Source organism: Lacerta agilis, chromosome 9 (assembly GCF_009819535.1).
Source record: "Lacerta agilis isolate rLacAgi1 chromosome 9, rLacAgi1.pri, whole genome shotgun sequence".
Classification (NCBI taxonomy): domain Eukaryota; kingdom Metazoa; phylum Chordata; class Lepidosauria; order Squamata; family Lacertidae; genus Lacerta; species Lacerta agilis.
Genome location: NC_046320.1, coordinates 15,571,849 through 15,588,425, shown reverse-complemented (window position 1 = coordinate 15,588,425; position 16,577 = coordinate 15,571,849). Strand labels below are relative to the sequence as shown.

Below are 16,577 nucleotides of genomic sequence, written 5' to 3'. Positions count from 1 at the left end.
TGCTTCGTCCCCTCCACACACATTAACCAATGCCCAACTGCAAACCTTACAATGTTGTGATGATTTGCTACACAGTAGGCAAAACCCCAAAGGCACCAGCCAATCAGCCAAGTGGGAAAAATCCCTGCCGGGCCCCTGCCCCAAAAGCAGACGACCCACGATGGTATAACAGGGTCAACACGGACCCTAAATATAGGGAGGGTGGGCAGGTGATCCGGTGGACGAAGCAAAACAGAGGAATCTCAACGCAACGTGCAGCGGTATATATCTGTCCCTCGGAAGCAAATTCTGCAACCCCGTTGCTTCCAAGGGACCAATCGGGTAGCTGTGGCAGTCCAAACTTAGCCACCCCAGCAACAGAGAGTCAGTTGTGGTGACCTCACCGCAACACATGCTCTCTGGGAGGAGAACCTGATTTTCAGTGACCTTGACGTTGCAAACCTATACTTGTTGTTGTTGTTTTTTCCATACCCTGTTCATTGTGTCACTTTTTGGGCTGAGGGGATTTGCAGTTCTGAAGCTTAAATTGCACATTTCATGGAGGGAGCCCTGAGTCTTACATTGCCAGTGAAGCAAACGCCCTCCTTCCTTCCTTTCTCTTCTCCACCAAGAAGGTCCCCATCTCATCTCAACTTGGAGGTACACAATGGAGTTGAGGACCATTCACAGACTTCTTCACAATGTGAGGGCTGCTGCCAGGTGTCCGCCATTGCAGACACCAGCAAGAAATCAAGGGGCTAGAAGAACATGAGAGACAGCATGTTGGGAAGCAGGAGATTCTCCTAGAGCTCGTTGATTTGGGTTGAGGTGTGTGCAGGCATTTGCCTGCCACAAAGTTGGCTGCAGACTTTGAGTGCTAATGTTTCTGTTCTTATTTTCAGCTGGGCAAAATATGTGGCAGAAAAGAACGGCTATTTAGGCCACGTCGTTCAAAAAGCTCTCAACGCTTATCTGGAACTGTCTTGGTAGGTGTGATGCTCCTTTTCTGTTTGTTGTTGTTGTTGTTGTTCAGTCGTTCAGTCGTGTCCGACTCTTCGTGACCCCATGGACCAGAGCACGCCAGGCACACCTATCCTTCACTGCCTCTCGTAGTTTGGCCAAACTCATGCTAGTAGCTTCGAGAACACTGTCCAACCATCTCATCCTCTGTCGTCCCCTTCTCCTTGTGCCCTCCATCTTTCCCAATATCAGGGTCTTTTCTAAGGAGTCTTCTCTTCTCATGAGGTGGCCAAAGTACTGGAGCCTCAACTTCAGGATCTGTCCTTCTAGTGAGCACTCAGGGCTGATTTCTTTGAGAATGGATAGGTTTGATCTTCTTGCAGTCCATGGGACTCTCAAGAGTCTCCTCCAGCACCATAATTCAAAAGCATCAATTCTTCGGCGATCAGCCTTCTTGATGGTCCAGCTCTCACTTCCATACATTACTACTGGGAAAACCATAGCTTTAACTATACAGACCTTTGTCGGCAAGGTGATGTCTTTGCTTTTTAAGATGCTGTCTAGGTTTGTCATTGCTTTTCTCCCAAGAAGCAGGCGTCTTCTAATTTCGTGACTGCTATCACCATCTGCAGTGATCATGGAACCTGCAGATGGTGACAGCAGTCACGAAATTAGAAGACGCCTGCTTCTTGGGAGAAAAGCAATGACAAACCTTCTTTTCTGTTTAATAATTTATAATAATAATAATTTATTATTTATATCCCGCCCATCTGGCTGGGCTTCCCCAGCCATTCTGGGTTGCTCCCAATGGAATAATAATAATAATAATAATAATAATAATAATAATAATAATGTGATATGTTTTAATAATAAATTTATTATTACTACTACTATAGGCAAGAGGTGTGTTCACTGAGAAAGTGAAATACAGTCGTACCTTGGTTGTCAAACCCTTGAGACTCGAACGTTTTGGCTCCAAAACGCCGCAAACGGGGAAGTGTGTGTTCCGGTTTGCGAATGTTCTTTGGAACCCGAATGTTCGACGTGGCTTCCGCTCCTTCCGATTGAGTGCAGGAAGGAGCCAATCAGAAGCCGTGCCTTGGTTTCCAAACGTTTTCGGAAGTTGAATGGACTTCTGGAACGGATTCCGTTCGAGAACCAAGGTACGACTGTAACACAATGGCTACAAAAGAGAAATGTAATTCAGAATGGGAATTCTGTTCTTTTATGCTGTGAAATGACCACCTAATAGTAACTAAATCAGAACAATTGACTGATTTATCCTTTTCCTAACTCTGTAGCCTACTCCCAACAGATGTATCAGCACAAAGACCAAATCATTAGCTCGATATGAAAAACTCAGGGACAAACTAGATGAGACATTTGTAACCTATTATTAGATCTCCAGTCTCTTAAGTTTTGGCAAATAGCAGCCATGGGTGGGGAGGACATATGTAAGTGACAAATAGCCACTCTGGGTGAGTGACCTTTATTTGGAAAACAGTGTGTGGTGGTGGTGGTGGGGCTGTACTGTAGCCCCAATTAGAATCCAGGAGCAACCACCCTTGGGGATGGGGGGCAGTGCTATTTGCTAAAATTAGAAATTTGAGCTCAGATCTCCACCATTCCCTCTAGTTTTGCCCTCATCATGACCTAAAACAATTCAGTGCTCAAAGCAGAAAAACCTAATGAACCATCTATTATAGCACAAGTAAAGGTAAAGGTAAAGGACCCCTGGAAGGTTAAGTCCAGTCAAAGGCGATTATGGGGTTACGTCACTTATCTTGCTTTCAGGCCGGCGTTTGTCCACAGACAGCTTTTGGGGTCATGTGGGCAGCATGACTAAACCACTTCTGGTGCAACAGAACACCATGATGGAAACCAGAGCGCATGGAAACACCGTTTACCTTCCCGCCCCAGCGGTACCTATTTATCTACTTGCACTGGTGTGCTTTCAAACTGCTAGGTTGGCAGGAGCTGGGACAGAGCAACGGGAGCTCAGCCCATCGCAGGGATTCAAACTGCCGACCTTTTGATCAGCAAGCCCAAGAGGCTCAGTGGTTTAGACCACAGCGCCACCCTTATAGCACAAATATAATAATAATAAACACCATCACAGACAACTTTCTGCCCTTTAACGATAGTCTGAATTTAGTGTATCTCAATCCACATGCAGAACTCCCATTTTCTGGGTACAGTTTGGTGAAACTCTACACGTAAAGGATCCATGTGAAAGCTAGGAGGCAGATTGCCAAAGTTTAAATCAGCTGCTAATCCTTATCCTTCACTTTTAAGTTTTGACCAAAATAAAAAATAAAAATAAAAATTCCTTCCAGTAGCACCTTAGAGACCAACTAAGTTTGTTCTTGGTATGAACTTTCATGTGCGTGCACACTTCTTCAGATTTTTTTCTTCAGTTTTGACCAGTAGGTGTAGCTGTTGATTCGGAGTGCCAACCTTTCTTCCCCAGCTCTGTGTGAAAGCCACAACCTATTTCAGATTGGAGGGAAGCACCAACGGAATCTTCTTTTCAAGATCTAATAGCATCTCTGCAGGCAGGGAGAGTTTTCATGACACAGTCCTAGCCATGACCATGGGCTGGGGTCAGGGATGGAGCACAAGCAGCTATTTACAGTTTGCTTTCTTAAGATTAATTCAGCTACAAGTGATGCATTTCGCATCATGTGTCATTTTTCTGAAACTCTTAGGGCCTAACTAGACATAATAAGAGTGGACTCATGTATCTGCATTGGATAATCCTCAAATTTACATGAAGCGGAGCTCTCCCCTGCTTTCAGCTTTTTCAGCCAGTCTTTTTTTCTCAGTGGAAATCTGAGACCAGAGGTAACTTCTACTGGGCAAAATATTAGGATAGAATCAGAGAACTGGAGGGGACCCCAAGGATCATCTAGTGGCAATGCAGGAATCTCAGTATGTGTTCCCCATCCAGTTTGAAACCATACTGGACCCTGCTTAGCTTTGCAAAATTTGCTATCCATTTTACTGCTGCACCACTCAGAGGGGAGACGAGGTTTTCTTAGGAGGTGGTGGGTTTTTTTTGCATGGGTAGGTCATTTGCTCAACTGCTACCACCTGCACAACACAGTTGCACTTCAAAAGCTCACCACCTTGTATTAGTTCTGCATGAGCTGAATTGAGCTATGCCAATGTCATCTCTAATTTTGTCCTCAATTTAAACCCGTTGTCTTCTCAGAACCCTCCCTTCTCTTCCAAGCAAGGCCTGTGTTCCGCAGATGATTCTGTGGAATGTTTTAGGGTGCGTACTCTAACCTTATGCAACTATGAAGCTCACTAGGTGACCTTGGTCTAGTCACTGTCTCTCCACCTAACCTACCCTTCAGAGATGTTGTGATGTGGAAATGAAGAGCGAATGTGGCTGCCTTGAGCTCCTCGGGCCTTATTGTTACCCTGCGTGAATGGAAAATGTGCCTTAAAACATGCTCAAGACTCTTTTGCTGTGGCACATTCCAGGAGGAATAACAGTACTGCTGAGCAATCTGTCTCTATTCTTCTTCTTCTTCTTCTTCTTCTTCTTCTTCTTCTTCTTCTTCTTCTTCTGCAATCACTGATAGCCAAGTAAGATAGTCTTACATAAACACGGCCTCAACAGTGAGTCTTCAAGTGACTGTGGAGGCCAATTCTGGATCCACACATTCCTCCACAGCGGGGACATTGGTTTCCGGGCGGGAGTTGATCACGGTGTGGATTTGCCAAGCATGCCTTCCTCTTAGCACTTTTCTCCCTTGCGTCCTGAGTTTGAGCGTCTTCAAAGCCCATGACACCTTTGGTAAAGGCTGTTCTCCAATGGGAGCGCTCGCGGGCCAGTGTTTCCCAGTTATCGGTGTTCTGCCTCTGTTTGAAAACCACTGTGCCAAACTATTTCTGAAGTTTCCTTGTGTTCACCTTGCATTTCTCTTTCTCTCTCACACCCCTTGGGTTTTAGGCACGAAGCTCTGCTTTATTATGTTCTGTCTGCAGAGACTGGAATCGAGGTGTCACAGACAAACCTGGCACACCTCTGCGAAGAGAGGCCAGTAAGTATATGTGATTCCACAGCCTCTTGTTGTTTTATATCCTTATTTTCCTGGAAGCATACTGAGTCATTCTTTCTCTCCCCCATCCTGTGTTCCAGAATATGACAGAAAGATACATGGGCGTTGACTGCATTTGGAGATACTATAATTTCTCGGTTTCTCAGAAAAATGCTCCCTCATTTGGTACGTATAAAAACCCGTTACAGATAAAGTTGTTTGTGTGCTTTTGAGTGTTGCAAAATGGCCTCCTTTTTTCTTTTTTAAAATAATTGGTTTATTTGGTTTTCAGATCAAAGTTTTACAATCACATATCCAATATACAACATAAAAACAAGATTCCTGGACTTCCACCCTCCCCTTTGTGGGTCCCATTGTTAATCATTTCCTCCTGCATCTTTTATGATAATCCAAATCTTTTACATCTCCATTGTGTCCAAAGTTCACAATTAAACTACATGTGTTATTCCCATCCTACTAATGATTTTAACTGTTTACAATGGTTTTTAAGAAAAATTAAAAATTTCCCCCATTCCTTATTAAAATTCTATCCTTCTTGATTTCTGATTCTTCCGGTCATGTTTGCCCATTCGGCATAATCCACCAACTTAATTTGCCATTCTGTTCTGGTAGGGACTTTATCTTCTTTCCATCTATGGGTGCAAAATGACCGCCTTCTGACTTGTTTGCAATCAATCAAAGATCATTGCAAAATATCATTGATCAGGACCACCGGAATTTGTCATAGCCTGAGCTGCAAAGGAGGGAATCACTTGCACAGTCTTTAATGCAGCTGCTTCTTTCCACAGCTTATCTGAAGGTGGGAGATTTCTACTACTATGGATATCGGAATCGGTCCAGAGACTTGGATATCTCAGTACAGATGTATGCACAAGCTGCCTTGTATGGAGACGCACAGGTAGGTTCTTGCTGTTTGGGAAATGAAAGGGCTGATCAGCAGAAAACCTGAGGTCTTTTCTGTTTCTTTGTTTGTTTAACTTTATTTCATTTTCTTTTCTATTATTTCATACATAACATATCCATAACATTCATATTACAATCCCTCTTCCCTCCCCTCCTGGACCTCCCCCAACTTCCACTTCTGGTTTATTTCCCCCTTATTACACACTGCTATATCTAAAATTACATTATTTTACTTCCTTATCTACTACATATTATTACTAATAAAGTTGTGAGTGTTTATTTAAATCCTGCCATCAAGTCACTAGTCTTCCTTTGTTTCTGCAAGTAAACTATAAATGGTTCCCATTCTCTTTCAAAGTCACTGTTGTCTTTCTCACAAAGTCTGTCCGTCAGTTCTGCCATTTCTGCATAATTCATCAGTTTTTCTTGCCATTGTTCTTTAGTTGGTATTTCTCCAGTCTTCCAGTTTTGTGCTATCAGGATTCTCACCGCAGTTGTAGCATACATAAATAGCATCCTCATCTCCTTCGGTATGTCTTGGCCTAAAATGCCTAGCAAAAAACGCTTCTGGTTGTTTTACAAATGTTATTTTTTCAACATTTTCTTCAATTCATTATATATCATTTCCCAGTACAATTTTACCTTTTTACAATCCCACAACATATGGTAGAAAGTACCTTCTGCCTCACATCTCCAACATTCTTTCTTTTCAGTTACAGGTGGGTAGCCGTGTTGGTCTGCCATAGTCGAAACAAAATAGAAAATTCTTTTCAGTAGCACCTCAGATACTGAAGAAGTGTGCATGCACACGAAAGCTCATACCAAGAACAAACACAGTTGGTCTCTAAGGTGCTACTGAAAAGAATTTTCTATTTTATTCTTTCTTTTCATTTTTGTACATTTTTGCCAGTTTCACCGGTGGCCTGAGGTCTTTTCTGAAGACTCTTGAGATCTTCAGTGTCCCACAAACCCCTGTCACGTTCAGGGCCATCTTTAGCATATGCTTCACCAGGGTGAAAAAAAAGCCTAGCGCCCCAAATTGGGGGGGGTGCAGGCCAAAGCTGTTGAGCTTTTTTTAGGGGGGCAGCTCAAAATCGTGGAGCTCTTTTTTTAGGGGGGCACGCAACTTTCTCCCATGCCTCTGCAGAAGGAGAACGATCCCCGCAGAGGCTTGGGAGGGAAGCCACACACCCGCCAGCCATCTGGCACCCCCCAGAATTTGGCGCCGGGGTGCCCCGCAACCCTTCCCCCCCGGGGTAAAGACAGCCCTGATCACGTTCTGTATGGCTGAACTACCCATAGCTGATGCCCTTAAGAGAGCCCGGTGTAACAATGCTGTCTTACTGCAGTATTGCGGTGGTTAGAGTATCAGACTAGGATCTAAATTCCCACTCAAGGGAGTTGAAACGTTCTTTCATATGTGACAGACTTGTAAAAGTGTAAAAGAGTATTGAGAAATGATACATAATGAATGGGGGTGTGTGTTTAAAAGTACTTTCCGGGGGGGGGGGGACAGAGTCCTTTTTGTTGGGGATAATTCAGACTGAAATTCCCAGGTGTCAAAAAAGGTTGTTTATGTATGCCACTACCGTGCCCCGTTTTTTGTTAGCCCCAAAATAGAAAATGAGCGAGGTCCCGACTAAAGAAGAATGGCAACTTAAATTGACGGAATATGCGCAGCTTGCAGACTTAACATATAGAATAAGAGAACAAGAAGAACATACGTTTAGAGAAGATTGGAAAACGTTTATTGAATATATGGGAAATATCTGTGTACAGCTGAAAATGCTGGTAGCATTAAGATAAATTCAACAGTGTAAACAAGTTTTGATGGATGTAATAATGGAATACTGAATGCTATAGTTTTTGCAAAATATGCAGGGATTTATGATATGTAAAATGAGCCATGGAAAGAGAAGATGGGAAGTCATTGATATCTTAAGGATGTAAAAATGACAACTTTAAATTGTAAAACAGAAAATTTAATGTTTTTTAAGGCTTCAGAGAAGAGGGAGGAGGGACTATGTGAGCGCAAAGCTCCTTCTCAGTCTAATAAACAAATCGTTTATTGATCAAGATCGTTGCACTCAAACCAGATTGTCTTAAAGACCTTTTCACTAGTATGAATCTGGGTACTAGAAAATTAACACATTGATTTCAAAAAAATATTCTTGTACTATAAAATTAACACATTGATTTCAAAAAAATATTCTTGTATGCACGGGCAGACAATCTTTGACTCAATAAAAATAGTTTGCGGGAAATTGGGGGGGGGGGGAGGCATGCCTCTGGACTGGAGCTTTGGCACTCCATCATTCGTCCACCTGTTTCTTGCAGATTGTAATGCATGAATTGACAAGGGAGCTTCTTGCTCCAGATCTGCATTATCTGTCTTGGTGAATTCTTCACCAGCTTCTTGTCCCCTTTAAAAGCAAAAACGCCCAATGCCTTTTGCCACAGACCTGTGGAGTGCTATTTGTTTGACTGGGAATGCCTTCGTTTTGCACGTTGCAGGGGTTCTTTAATTTGGCTGTTCTCCTGGAAGAAGGTTATTCCATCCCTCATCACATTTTAGATCATTTAGGAATTGACAGGACCGTCAACTCCAGTAATGCAAACGTGCTCCAGGAGCTCTATGAAAGGTGAGACTATTCTTGTCCATCATTGCCGTCCTTAGAACGTTAAGAGCAGGTTTTTATTTAGCACGGTGTGAAATATGAAGCAATATTAATTATAGCAAGGCTCCATAAAACCGGCAACAACGTTAAAATGCCTAAGATGGTGGTCTTTGAAATGTATTCTAGGGGACCCTGGGGTCTGTCAGAAGCATACCAAGAGTTCCTCAAAGAGAAGATTGGTAACGGCAAATCCTTTCCTGAAAAACAACTCTCTGCCTGCCACTATTTTCTCCATGCAGCGTGCAGTTGCAGGAGAAACTTTGAGCACCCTTTGAATGGGCCTGTGCTCATTGTGAACTGATCATGTTCCCTGGACTCCTTTGCAACACATGGAGTTCCTCTGGCAAGCAAATCCTGGGGAAAGTATTTTCCTGAAGGTAGAATGCTTGAGAATCCTTGGTCTTGGGGAATGGAAAATTTATCACAAGCCACCAAGAACAGCAAAACAGGATGGCTTGTTGGGCCGCACTACTCTTCCAAAAGAATGCTAGGCATCTTCAAGTGTTCTCCTGTGTCTGCTGGCCCTTCCTCCTTGACATCTACACATAACAACAACAACAACAACAACATATTATTATTATTATTATTATTATTATTATTATTATTATTATTATTATTATCTCCATCCTCCTGGTGGCCTTTGACTTGCCATCTGGGGGGCTCCCAACAGAATATTGAAAACATTATAAAACTTCACACATTAAAAACTTCCCTAAACAGGGTTGCCTTCAGATGTCTTCTAAAAGTCAGATTTCCTTGACATCTGCTGAGAGGGCATTCCACAGGACGGGTGCCACTACCGAGAAGGTCCTCTGCCTGGTTCCCTGTAACCACACTTCTCACAGTGAGGGAACCGCCAGAAGTCCTCGGAGCTGGACCTCAGTGTCCAGGCACAATGATGGGGGTGGAGATGCTCCTTCAGGTATACTGGGCCGAGGCCATTTAGGGCTTTAAAGGTCAGCACCAGCACTTTGAATTGTGCCCGGAAACATACTGGGAGCCAATGTAGGTCTTTCAGGACCGGTGTTATATGGTCTTGGCGGCCACTCCCAGTCACCAGTCTAGCTGCCGCATTCTGGATTAGTTGTAGTTTCCGAGTCACCTTCAAAGATAGCCCCATGTAGAGCACATTGCAGTAGTCCAAGTGGGAGATAACCAGAGCATGCACCACTCCGGCGAGAAAGTCTGCGGGCAGGTAGGGTCTCAGCCTGCGTGCCAGATGGAGCTGTTAGACAGCTGCCCTGGACACAGAATTGACCTGCGCCTCCATGGACAGTGGTGAGTCTAAAATGACTCCCAGGCTGCGCACCTGGTCCTTCAGGGGCACAGTTACCTCAATCAGGACCAGGGTGTCCTCCACATTGAGAAGGCCTGAAGAGGCAAAACCTTCTCTTTGCAGATCTCCATCCTCCTGGTGGCCTTTGACTCAGAGTATGGATTTCACCATGTTCTAAATCACAAGGAGAACCTACATGCACAGAAAAAGGCTTCGCTCTTCAGAATTTCCCTTCTAACACATGGATGACAGGTCTGGGGCCTGTGGACACGGTCCCACTCTCTTCCACCTCATGACTGTAATTACCCAGATGAGAATGACTGAAGGAGGCTCTGATGCCATCACTGGGAAGAACTCTCACCAAAACATCACAAGATCCAAACTTTCCCACAAGCCTAGGAGGCATGCTTGCTCAAAATTTAGTGCCAAGAAGCTGAATTTGACATCAAAGGAAGTAGCTTTAGGATTGCAGTCTTTAAGTTCTAGATGGTTGAGAAGGGAGGCAGGTTTGTTCCATTGGCTCTGCTGAGAAACCAGCTGCCTTTTGACTGTTCCTCAATTCTCATGGGAGCTGCAGCCATTCCCTCAAGCTACTTGAACTGCTGGGCATAATTTTAATCACAGTAACTCAACTAATAAATGAGAACATGTCATAAGGTGGTGATGGAAGACCATATGATGGGCTCTTTGATGTGGAAGGAAAGCCTGTTTCCTATCACTGATGGCCCAAGTTAAGACTCAAGCCTTCAATCTGCCTGGCTATATCCCTTCATCTGCATAGTCCTTGTCTGCTCTTGCGACGGGCTGCTGTGAGCCATATTTTTATTTGTCATCAATGTCTTTCTTATTGTTGTCTGTAGGTGTTGGAGCTATAGCAACCAAGAATCAATTAGTCCATGCACGTTAGCTTTGCTTTATTTCCACCTGCGTGTTTTCTGGAAGACGACTCTGCATTCTAGTCTGGTGCGTACAACTCCACTGTTCTTTGAGTAAAGGCCTGGCATTTTGTGCTCTAACTAATACAAGCTTCTGAATTCCTTGCAGATTTACTTCCTGGGCTCCTTGTTTGTCTCTGCATTGGTTGTATTTGTCATACAGTGTTTCCGGGCTCTGTTGGGTAAGTATCTAGCAGTAGCCATAGAGCTGAAGAACAGAAAAAATAATAACAGAATCACAGGGGTACAAGCCTTTTTTTTTAAAAAAAAAAAAAAAGAATATTCCATGTGTCTGATTACATAAGCTGTTGCTCTATCCCACTTTTTTTCCTTGATAGAAAAAGGAATCAAACTAGATTTTTAAAGGCTACTGAAAGCAAACAGGTTTAAAAGCCTAGTTTGCTTTTTTACTACAGAGGGGAAAGAATTGAGATCGGGCGCCAGCTTAAGTAATAGAAGCATGGAATGAAAATGTAGCCTTGCACAGTTCTGATTTTATTCATATTTTATTTTTATTTATTTCATTTTGAGCCACATTTTGATTTATTTATTTGATTTTATTTCATTTGGTTCGCACCTTGTGAACCAGCAGCTCTTTAAAAAGGGACCACGTATAGCCTAGCCCGATACCACCAGTCACTAGAGACCTCCCTTTTTCAATGTATTGATTATATAAATTCCAGACAATTAATTGTGGAACTTCTTGTGGAGTAATAAATATAATAATAATAATATTTATTATTTGTACCCCGCCCATCTGGCCGGATTTCCCCAGCCACTCTGGGCGGCTTCCAACAAAAATCAGATACAAGAATATTACACATTAAAAACTTCCCTGAAAAGGGCTGCCTTCAGGTATTTTCTGAATGTCAGGTAGTTATTTATCTCCTTGACCTGTGATGGGAGGGCGTTCCACAGGGTGGGCGCCACTACTGAGAAGGCCCTCTGCCTGGTTCCCTGTAGCTTTGCTTCTCGCAGTGAGGGAACCGCCAGAAGGCCCTCGGCGCTGGATCTCAGTGTCCGGGCTGAATGATGGGGGTGGAGACGCTCCCTCAGGTATACAGGACCGAGGCCGTTTAGGGCTTTAAAGGTCAGCACCAACACTTTGAATTGTGCTCGGAAACGTACTGGGAGCCAATGTAGATCTCTCAGGACCGGTGTTATGTGGTCCCGGCGGCCACTCCCAGTCACCAGTCTAGCTGCCGCATTCTGGATTAATTGCAGTTTCCGGGTCGCCTTCAAAGGTAGCCCCACATAGAGCGCATTGCAGTAGTCCAAGCGGGAGATAACCAGAGCATGCACCACTCTGGTGAGACAGTCCGCAGGCAGGTAGGGTCTTAGCCTGCGTACCAGATGGAGCTGGTAGACAGCTGCCCTGGACACAGAATTAACCTGCACCTCCATGGACAGCTGTGAGTCCAAAATGACTCCCAGGCTACGCACCTGGTCCTTCAGGGGCAAAGTTACTCCACACCTGCCCTCCTCCTGTCCCCAAAAAACAGTACTTCTGTCTTGTCAGGATTCAACCTCAATCTGTTATAAATAAAATAAATAAAAGGAATAGGAGCAATGCTGAGGTTCTGCATCTTGTGTTTCCTAAGCTGAGGCACAGGGCTTGTTGCTTCATTTTGTTTCCCATGATTGCACTGTGTAAGAATAAGAATTGACCTTATTTCTCAAAAACTCAGAACCACTTCTCCTTCAAAAGAGACTGCCCACTGGTGTCTCTGCAAGAATCATGGACCTAAAAGTGTCTCCTGATTGAAAGACTTGCCCACATGGCTGATTAGTGAGCAACAGCCTCTGAGAGTGGGTAGTTCTGTTGCATTTCCGCATTGTGGGGGACTCAAACCCCCTTCCTTTCCTTCCTTCTTCTTCTTCCTTCTTCTTCGTCTTCTTCTCGCTTCTTTCTTCTTCTTCTTCTTCTTCTCTTCTTCTCTTCGTCTTTCGTCTTCTTCCTCCTCCTCCTCCTCCTCTTCTGTTATTTGACCAAGTAATACCATACATAAATAAGAAAAAAATGTGCACCCCACCCCCGAGACCATTCCATTGGTACTATCCAACCTCGCCAAAATTTCAACACCTCTTAGATATGGTTTAAAAAACCCATTTCCATTTTAACAAGTACAAAGACCTTCCATATCTCCTCAAAATCAATTTCTCACTGCGGATTCCCCCTAGATTATCTTAATGGCATGTTAATAATTTATCATTAATAGCTATATCCCACACCTCTTTATAACATTCTTCCATTATAGATTCTTTCGCCCCTTCCACTTCCTAGCTATCATAATTGGTACAGCTGTCAATAAATTTGTGAGCAAGTCCTTCATAGCCTGTGAACCTTCCACCCCATCGTAAATTGATAATAATGCTACCTCTGGACTTTTGGTCAGCTTTAACTCAGTGATTTCTGTATCTCTTAAACACCCTTTGCCAGAAAAATTGTGCATCTTTACACCCCACCACATTGAACATAATTCCCTGTTTCCTGGCATCCCCTCCCAACAATAACACCAAATATTCCTTGTTCATTTGATTTAATCTGACTAGTGTTAAATACCATCTCCAAACTAATTTATAATGATTTTCTTTTATTCTTATATAAGAATAAAAGAAAATTATTATAAGAATAAAAGAAATCGGCCCACTTTCATCTATTGGGATGGGGCGAGAGGGAAGGACTTCCACAATTATTTCTTCTCCTTTAAAACAATTCTCCTTCCACAATTATTTCTTCTCCTTCTCACTGATAAAAAGCATGACACAGCTAGCTTTTGGGGAGTTATGTTATACAGCACTTCCTTTTCCCTCACCCAAATCCTGGAAAGGGAGGCGGGTTTTGCCAGTATGTGTGGGTGTAAAGATTTTGTGCAGTCTTAATTTGCAACCGGTATTTAACTTTATTTTTAACTTGTGGTTCAGTTGCTCTCCGAGCGTGAGAAAGCCAAATAAAGCTGGTTTAAACCTGTTTCTAGTCAGTATTCAACTAAAGCATTCCACTAGATTTGGAAAAAAAGGATTGTGGTAGAATATTAACAAGACAAGATAGCAGGAAGAAGCAATTTTCTTTACAACACTCATGTTTCTCACCTGATGGGACTGTGATTGAGTTGATTATTTTATAGTGTAATCTTAAGGTTATCTACGATTCAGATCAATGCGGTTTGCTCAAGGATTGTATTGAAATGTCATGCAGAGAGCATAAATTAGCATCAAGTCCACACGCACGCTCAGTTCGGAACCTCACCTGCAATTTAATGCTTACCTTGCCATGCAGAGTTTAATGATTTCTGCAATAGGGATGGGGATGGCAAATCCCAGATTAGTCCAGAAAGGAAAATTATTTTGCAATAAGAGGTGAAGAAGCATCAGTCCTCGAAAGAGGTGAGAAGGGACGGAAGAGTGTGCAAAGCTATAAGCAAGAATGAATAAGACTGGAGTTAAAGTGTTTAGGCAGCAAGTGGGTGATCTGAAATATGTAACCGTGTTCCGATAGGTGTTTTGACCACAGTAGTAAATCTGGGAGGCAATGAAAGTGTATACCTCATTTTTGCAGACCACTTAAACCACAGTCCTACATGTTAAGTGCACTTTAGTCATTTATTTTAACAGGAGTAACAACTTAATTCCCATTCCATAGCTTTCAGTTGGTTGTGTTTAGCATTTGCTAGATTTTGCCGTTAGTATAAGTGTTCTCGAAGCGACTAGCATGAGTTTGGCCAAACTGCGGGAGGCAGTGAAAGATAGGCGTGCCAGGCATGCTCTGGTCCATGGGTTCGAAGAGTCGGACACGACTGAACAACAACATAAGCTTTCATTACTCTAATGCAGAGGTGGCCAACTCCCAAGAGACTGTGATCTACTCACAGAGTTAAAAACTGGCAGTGATCTACCCCCTTTTGGGGGTTCAGGTCAAAGTTGTTGAGCTTCTTTTAGGAAGGAGGAAGGCCATTTTAGGGGTTCAGGTCAAAGATGTTGAGCTTATTTGACGGAGGAGGAAAGCCCACTTTTTGGGGTGCAAGGCAAAAATGTTGAGCTTTTTTAGGGGAGCCAAAGTTGTTGAGTCTTTGGGGGGAGCCAGTGATCTACCAGTGATCTACCACAAGACGTCCAGTGATCTACTGGTAGATCACAATCTACCTGTTGGACGTGCCTGCTCTAATGGGCAAAGGAGGCAAAGTATGTTGGTGAAGGAAGGGAATTTGGAAAATTTGGTATTTGTTTTGAACTGCTTTTAATATTGTTGTTTCCACTGGCTGTGACCTGCCTTGGAATGTTTTGGAGAAGAGTGGGTATTGTTTTGAGGGGGAAAAACGCTCCTTTTCCCTTATGGGGTACCCAAGAGCCCATACAGAGTGCCATACAGAATGTGGTTCTGTGTGCGAATCTCCCTGCTGAATCAGGTTCCATATTCATAAAAGGGTGTCTTCAGGATCTGGAGCTGTGTACGTAGTCCTCCTTGTTGGAGAGGTGCTAAACCACTGAGCCCCTTGGGCTTGCTGATCAGAAGGTCAGCGGTTCAAATCCCCGTGACAGGGTGAGCTCCCGTTGCTCTGTCCCAGCTCCTGCCAACCTAGCACTTCAAAAGCAACCAATGCAAGTAGATAAACTGGTACCACTGCAGCGGGAAGGTAAACGGCGTTTCTGTGTGCCCTGGTTTCCGTCACGGTGTCCCGTTGTGCCAGAAGCAGTTTAGTAATGCTGCCACATGACCCAAAAAGCTGTCTGTGGACAAACGCCAGCTCCCTCGGCCTGAAAGCGAGATGAGCGCCGCAACCCAATAGTTGCATCACCTGAGTGATAGTGGGCGTGCTAATCTTAACACTATTTTATCTGCTTGTATATTGTGTGTTCCAACAGTTGCTCATCGCCGGATATCACGAGTCCCTGAAGAGGCTCCAGCTGAACTCTCTTCCACAGAGGAAAATACTAGTGAGACGGAGCAGCAGAGCACAGAGAACCTACGTGTCAAATATTTCAGAGGAGCATGTCTTAAACCCTCAGCATCCCTGCTCCAGCAGCTGAGGCATGCATTTTCTCAAGAAGTGACATTCTGATGTCTTCAGGGACGGAAACCTCCCCTTTCTATGCCAGTTTGGAAAATGCCCCCCCCCCTTTTGCGACTTGGCAGGTGCTCTCACCATGGGAGCAAGCTATGCTGTTGTGTAGCACTTCCTTGCTTGAGCTTGAAGCAGCCTTGAAGGTTTCACCCAAAATTTGGTTAGGAAGGGGACAGTTTGATTCAAGGAGGAAGGACCTTCAGATCTAGTGTCCTTTAGAACTTGAGGTAATTTATTTTCAAATTCAGAAACAGTGTGAACTAGAACATAATCGGTCCTATTGTATTATTGGGAAAGGGATTTTTCTGTTACTTTAAAATTAATCAGGGTTTTCTTTTCAGTTCGGAGAATTGATAGACCTGGTTTGGGGGAAAGGACTTGTCTTAGTGTGTGCTCCAAAATCATTTTTGCCTTGGTGGGATAAGCCTCCCGAATGTCATTTCAAAGACAGTATCTAGGAATAGTCTGTTCACCTTAAATATATCTGTATGTATCTGTTTGTCAAGGCCACTGGTATTTCAGCACTGAAGAGGTATCTGAGCTTAGAAAAGCTGCTTCTGATATTGCTGTACCTTATAGAGTTGTTTTAACAATTATGAAGATAATTTATGGGCAACACGTTGAAACTTTTCTAAGGCACAAATTAAATCTACACATTAATTTCATTAATACACAATATTGCTGTAGCAGCTTAAGTGGCTTCTGGCTGT

At 43.5% G+C, this 16,577-nt stretch overlaps 1 protein-coding gene across 1 annotated transcript in view; it reads left to right on the top strand.

The window, feature by feature from the left end:
- The window catches only part of SEL1L3 (SEL1L family member 3), a 48,433-nt gene extending 32,186 nt beyond the window's left edge, over positions 1–16,247 (top strand). Inside the window, exons 17-24 of the mRNA XM_033161047.1 lie at positions 882–965; positions 4,904–4,994; positions 5,093–5,177; positions 5,801–5,910; positions 8,430–8,557; positions 10,730–10,832; positions 10,914–10,986; positions 15,668–16,247. Of these exons, the coding sequence (XP_033016938.1) occupies positions 882–965; positions 4,904–4,994; positions 5,093–5,177; positions 5,801–5,910; positions 8,430–8,557; positions 10,730–10,832; positions 10,914–10,986; positions 15,668–15,864 (871 nt within the window). The 3' untranslated portion in view covers positions 15,865–16,247. The remainder of the gene's footprint in view (positions 1–881; positions 966–4,903; positions 4,995–5,092; positions 5,178–5,800; positions 5,911–8,429; positions 8,558–10,729; positions 10,833–10,913; positions 10,987–15,667) is intronic.
- Positions 16,248–16,577: the final 330 nt, after the last annotated feature.